Source organism: Apteryx rowi, unplaced genomic scaffold, assembly GCF_003343035.1.
Source record: "Apteryx rowi isolate R43461 unplaced genomic scaffold, aptRow1 scaffold_246, whole genome shotgun sequence".
Taxonomy (NCBI): domain Eukaryota; kingdom Metazoa; phylum Chordata; class Aves; order Apterygiformes; family Apterygidae; genus Apteryx; species Apteryx rowi.
This window is the reverse complement of record NW_020448819.1, coordinates 1,062,800-1,068,927: the sequence shown is the minus strand read 5'-3', so window position 1 is coordinate 1,068,927 and position 6,128 is coordinate 1,062,800. Positions and strand designations below refer to the sequence as shown.

General features: G+C 55.3%; 1 protein-coding gene across 1 annotated transcript; it reads left to right on the top strand.

Annotated features, from left to right (window-relative positions):
- The first annotated feature begins 898 nt into the window (after positions 1-898).
- On the top strand, positions 899-3,567 carry LOC112966507 (cytochrome P450 26A1). The gene is made up of 7 exons (XM_026066691.1): positions 899-1,093; positions 1,283-1,507; positions 1,630-1,917; positions 2,003-2,152; positions 2,521-2,655; positions 2,864-3,016; positions 3,217-3,567. The coding sequence occupies exons 1-7, from the start codon at positions 905-907 to the stop codon at positions 3,556-3,558; spliced, it is 1,482 nt and encodes a 493-aa protein (XP_025922476.1). The 5' UTR covers positions 899-904; the 3' UTR covers positions 3,559-3,567.
- Positions 3,568-6,128: the final 2,561 nt, after the last annotated feature.

Sequence of the window (6,128 nt, the reverse complement as noted above, 5' to 3'; positions counted from 1 at the left end):
CCGCTGCCCCCGAGCGCCTCTTCCCGGCCGCGGCAGCCCCGACGGCCGCAGGGGAGCGGCGAGCCCCGGGCGAGCAGCGGCTCCCGGGGGCTGGGTGTTGCCTTTCCTCGCTCACCTCCCTTTCCCTCGGTGACCCGCGGTTGAACCTGCATCGGGAGGCCGCGACGGACTGCAGCCCGCTACTCCTTCCTCCGGGGACGGGCAGAAATACAAGCCGGGCCTTCGAGGTGAACCAGAGGACAGCAGCGGAGGCTCCTCCGCCGCGATGGCACAGCCGCGGCTCAGCCCGGCGAAGCGGACCGCCCGCCCCGTCCGGACCCGGCACCGGCCCCGGCCCCGGCCCGGCCGCCCGCTCGCTCCCGGGCAGCGGCAGCGCCGGGCGGGCGGAGGCGGCTCCACTCGGCGCGGCTGGGGAGCGGGGAAGGAGCTCCGCGCCCCTCCGACACAGCGCTCCGCTCCGCGCCCCTCCGACACAGCGCTCGGCTCGCAAAGCGCCGCGGCGCCGGCCCGGGGGCGCCCCGGGTACCGCGGCGCTGCAGCGGCGCGTTTCTCCGCCCCGGCGCAGCCTGCGGGTCCCCGGCGAGCGGCCCCGGTAAATCCGCGGCGGCGGTAAATCCGCGGCGGCGGCGGCCCCGGCAGCGGCGTCCCGCTGCGGCGCGGAGCGGAGCGAGCCCGGCCGCCGTCTGCGGCGGGGAGGATGCGCCGCGCAAAGCAAACGGTTAAAGATTTCGGGGGGAGGAGCCAGGCCGCAATCCGCAATTAAAGATGAACTTTGGGTGAACTAATTGATCGGACCAAGGTAGGGTGGGCAGCGACCTGGGAAGGGTATAAAAGGCGGCGGGCGGCGAGCGCGGCCCGCGCACTCGGAGCTCCCGGGGGGCCGGGCGGGACGCGCTGCCCAGCCATGGGCTTCTCGGCCCTGGTCGCCAGCGCCCTGTGCACCTTCCTGCTGCCCCTGCTGCTCTTCCTGGCCGCCGTCAAGCTCTGGGACCTGTACTGCGTGAGCGGCCGCGACCGCAGCTGCCCGCTCCCGCTGCCCCCCGGCACCATGGGGCTCCCCTTCTTCGGGGAGACGCTGCAGATGGTGCTGCAGGTGAGGCGAGGCGGTGCCGCAGGGAGCGGAGAGGCGCCCCGGCCCCTCCTCTTGCTGCAGGGGACGGGGACGGGGATGGGGACGAGCGGCGGCTTTGCCGGGCTCCCGTGCCCAGGTGGGCAAGAGCTGCTCTCACTGCCTCTCCTCTTTCTTTCTTTTTTCTTTTCCTCCCCTCCTCCCCCTCCCCAGCGGCGGAAATTCCTGCAGATGAAGCGCAGGAAATACGGCTTCATCTACAAGACTCACCTCTTCGGCCGGCCCACGGTGCGGGTGATGGGCGCCGAGAACGTGCGGCACATCCTGCTGGGCGAGCACCGCCTGGTCTCGGTGCAGTGGCCCGCCTCGGTGCGCACCATCCTGGGCTCGGGCTGCCTCTCCAACCTGCACGACGGCCAGCACAAGCACCGCAAAAAGGTACGGCCGGCCCCGACGGCGGGCGGGCGGGCGGGCAGCGGGCGACGCCGCCCCGCGACGCCGCGGCTGAGCCCCTCTCCCCTTCCTCCCTCTCCTCCTCCTCCTCCTCCCCCCCCGGGCAGGTGATCATGCGGGCCTTCTCGCGGGACGCCCTGCAGCACTACGTGCCCGTCATCCAGGAGGAGGTGAGCGCCTGCCTGGCGCGGTGGCTGGGCGCCGCCGGGCCCTGCCTCCTGGTGTACCCCGAGGTGAAGCGCCTCATGTTTCGCATCGCCATGAGGATCCTGCTGGGCTTCCAGCCCCGCCAGGCCGGCCCCGACGGCGAGCAGCAGCTGGTGGAGGCCTTCGAGGAGATGATCCGCAACCTCTTCTCCCTCCCCATCGACGTGCCCTTCAGCGGGCTCTACCGGGTAAGGCTCCCCGCGGGCTGGGAGGAGAGGGGGTGCCCCGGCCCCGTGGGCGCCCGGGGGCTGAGGCCCATGCCCTCCCGCCCAGGGCCTGCGGGCGCGCAACATCATCCACGCCAAGATCGAGGAGAACATCCGCGCCAAGATGGCCCGCAAGGAGCCTGAGGGTGGCTACAAGGACGCGCTGCAGCTGCTGATGGAGCACACGCAGGGCAACGGGGAGCAGCTCAACATGCAGGTGAGAGGCTTGCGCCCAGGTCCCCAGGGCCGGATCCGGCCCTTTCCCCCCATTCCCCCTGGCGGCAGCATGCTTACCTTTGGGGGCCGTACGGAGAGAGCAGGAGGTGCAGCCTCCTCTCCCCGTGCAGGGAAGCAGCTCAGGCCGCACGCTGCGCTCCTGTGGGCACAGGCTGCAACCAGGCTGTTGGACGGGGAGCACGGGATCAGGGCTGCGTCTCGCGGAGCAGGGAGCCTAGCATCCCCCCCCAGCCCCTCGGGCGTCTGCTCCGGGCGGCTGGTCTGTCTCCCTCGGGGAAGGTGGTGGACTGGGCCTGGGGGAGGCGTTGTTTGAGGCCCGTTTTATCCCTTTTCTGCCTCCTGTGTAAGGAACTGAAGGAGTCTGCCACAGAGCTGCTGTTTGGGGGCCACGAAACCACCGCCAGTGCTGCCACGTCACTGATCGCCTTCCTGGGGCTCCACCACGACGTCCTGCAGAAAGTGCGGAAAGAGCTGCAGGTGAAGGTGGGTGCCTCCCCCAGAGCCATTTCGCAGGAGCGGGCGGTAGGAAGGGACCCTGGGGCTGTGCCGCAGGTGGGGCTCCCCTCGGCCCACGTGGGGCCCCGCTTCGGGGGTGGCAGGAAAGCGTCGCTCCCTGAGGGCGGCCGCTTTGCGGTGCAGGGAGCTCCGGCCGCCGGTTCGGCAAACGCCACGGCAGCGTCTTCCTTCCTAGGGGTTGCTGTGCGGCTCCCACCAAGACAAGCAGCTGGACATGGAGGTCTTGGAGCAGCTGAAGTACACGGGCTGCGTCATCAAAGAGACCCTCAGGCTGAGCCCACCTGTTCCCGGGGGATTTCGGATTGCGCTCAAGACCCTTGAGCTCAACGTAAGCGGGGCTGGGGCTGGGGCTGGGGCTGGACTCCTCAGAGCAGCCGCAGAGCACTGCGGATTCGGGTAGCATAGCAGCTGGAGTGACCTGCAGTAAGCCAGGAGGGAGGTGGGGTGCAGCAACGCATCCCGTGCCGAGGTTTCCGCTCATTTAATACAGTCGGGCACCTCGTGACTCCTTTCTCTCCCCCTTGACAGGGTTACCAGATCCCTAAAGGCTGGAATGTTATTTACAGCATCTGCGATACCCACGATGTGGCAGATCTCTTTACCGACAAGGATGAATTCAACCCGGATCGCTTCATGGCTCCGTCTCCGGAGGATTCCTCTAGGTTCAGTTTCATCCCTTTCGGCGGGGGCTTGCGGAGCTGCGTAGGCAAAGAGTTTGCGAAAGTCCTTTTAAAAATATTTACGGTGGAGCTGGCTCGGAGCTGTGACTGGCAGCTGCTAAATGGACCTCCTACAATGAAAACGGGCCCTATAGTGTACCCTGTGGACAATCTGCCTACCAAATTCATAGGCTTCAGTGGCCAAATCTGAGGGTTCAACGCCTGCCTCTGGCTGGATTCCTATAGCATCTAGTATGTACAAAGTACCTTTTTATAGTGACAAAGGCCTTTAAATATTTAAACTTGTAAATGTATAATAGTTATTTATGTCTTCTAAATATTTCAAAAGGCTATGATATTTTTTCCAAGCACTACAATTATGGGTCTCTGATTCATAATTAGATAATGTTATTTCTATAGAAATAAGTTTTCCCCTATTTAAAAATGTTACTGAAAGCTGACCAGCTAAGTGTTTGAAGACATTTCAGGACAGTGTATGTATTATGAAATATTCTTAAAGGCATTTGAAAAAATGGTAACTAGCTACTCATCCAAATTACCTAAATGGTTATTGTTTGAGAATGTTTTCAGTATTACTTGTGTCTAGATCTTATGTTTAATGTGTGAATTTTAAGTTGATAATAAAGTTTATTTTTGAAGATTCTCTGTATGAAGATCTGCCTGTATGCTAGAGAGTAGCTTAACAAGTTAAAATGGGTCTAAAAGGTTTGGATGTGAAGTCAGATCTGTTTTTGTGAATGAATTGTTCTCTATCCCTATTATGCACATAACTTGTCCCCCCCCACCCCCAGCACAAATGTAGTTCCCACTTGTAAATGGTAAATTATTCTAAATTTTACCCTCCAAGTGGCAAAAGCAGTGCAAAAACATATAAACTCACAAAAAACAGTATGAAGTGATGGCAAGTGGTGCGGCCAGGTGGCGCAGCTCTTTCTCCAGCGTGTAGTCTTGAGACATAGCAAGCGCAAAAGCTAAAGTGGAAGAATAGCTTTTAACGTAAGCCTTTTTCTCTAGCCAGAGAAAATGGGTCAAGAAGAAAATATTTCCTAAAGCTCTTCTCCTCCCATATTACTCCTGACGTGTATAAACGGGCCACTGGATCTTGTTGTGTGTTGAGTCCCCTGTCTCTGAACCTTGACTTACGAAGGTGTCTCTTATCAGCTGCTGGAGCAAATAATCTGCTGCGATTTCGTCTTGAAATGCCACTGTTGTGCACAGGTCGGAGGTAGAGCGCGCGTCTGGTTTGAGAACTTCTTTCCTGGAATTCAGCAAAGTGAAAACTAAAAGGCGGCCACTAATGTGAATTGATTAACAGAGAATCAACTGTTGAGATGCAATTCCCTAGGGGTGTGTAAGCAGGGCAGATAAAATGCCCTAGGCATGACCTCTGTTTTGGCTTAACCATAAGCTTTTTTTTTTTTTTTTCTTTTTTTTTCTCCCCCTCACCCCCCCCATCACTACACCTATTAGTCTTCCCTCAAAAGTCAAACAACATAGGCTGTCTCTATAAACATCTACAAAGTGAACTAATGTAATTCGGTGTCACAAACACTTACAGCACCATATAGAATAATTTAATTTTTTTGTTTGCTTCTAGAAAACAGTCACTTTTTCATTAAGTTTTCCCAAGATCAAAATTAAGGATGAAGTTAAGTTGCTCTAAATTTCTGCAGGTGTTTAATAGCATCCATGAGGGTCTTTGGGTTTTTTTTGTTTTGTTTTTTAAAGGAATGTCTCTCTAATTCATTTGATATGTATTTAAAATGCTAACTGGAAACACAAACTTCTTAATGTAAGACATTAGATAAAACCTAGGTATGATAAAAATGAGTATAGCTATCATAGTTTTTTCATCTTAACTTTTTTTAAATCTTAGAATGCAAAAAGTACTCTTTTTAGATCGTGCCTGAGTCTTCCTGGCAATGTTTAAAATCTTAAATAATTTTTGCTGTGTGAACATCCTACCCTAATACGCTTTTCAGGGATTTGATGATTAACCTAAGTTTAAGACCCCTTTATTACCGGTCTACTAGTGGAAAATTGTAAATGCTCATCCTAATTTGGAGGTGATCCTGAAATCTGGGTAATGCTAAGGCTCTTGTCTTGGTATTCCTCATTCATGTGTTCTTCTTTAACATGACAACATTCTGCAAATCCAAAGAGTTGTTGACGTTCTACAGAAACTTTGCTTATTTTTAACTGACGACTGTTAGTTGAGTTTTACATGTGGGGACTTTTTACATGATCTTCATATTATTTTAGTTTCTATTTTCTTTTTATAAAGAGTGGGAATCTAAGTGGTGTCTGGAGAATATATGCTTCTTTCACAGTGTAAGTTTAAGACTGTACATGCATTTCTCTGTTTCCTTTTTTATTTCTGAGTTTGCAATGCTTTTATCTTTGCAGGAAGAAAAACCCATACTCTTATTTGATTTTGTCTGGACATCTGGGGGCACATCCTCAGCTGTTGTAAATCATGACAACATGACCCTAAGTTAGGCACTGCCCCTGTATAATTTATCTCTGTAGTTAAATATCTATCACTGCTGTGTAATTTAGGCATCGCCGAGGTAGCTTTAAACAAGCCGTCCCAAGCAGTGGCAGCAGTGTAGCTGCAGGAATAGGGAGCTCGGTGCGGGTTAATTGCTGAAGTATTTGCCCAACTTCTTGAGCAGGTTTTACAGCCCCTGCTAATCTCCTCTGTGCAGCTGGATCTTGACAGGTTAGCTGCTGGCTGCGAACCAGTTTCGAACGAGCTCT

Bases quoted from the DNA above. Each gene is read 5' to 3' on its own strand.
- LOC112966507 (XM_026066691.1), top strand. From the start codon at position 905: ATGGGCTTCTCGGCCCTGGTCGCCAGCGCCCTGTGCACCTTCCTGCTG. The intron at 1,508-1,629 runs GTACGGCCGGCC...CCCCCCGGGCAG, and splicing joins AGCACAAGCACCGCAAAAAG to GTGATCATGCGGGCCTTCTC. The intron at 1,918-2,002 runs GTAAGGCTCCCC...CCTCCCGCCCAG, and splicing joins CCTTCAGCGGGCTCTACCGG to GGCCTGCGGGCGCGCAACAT.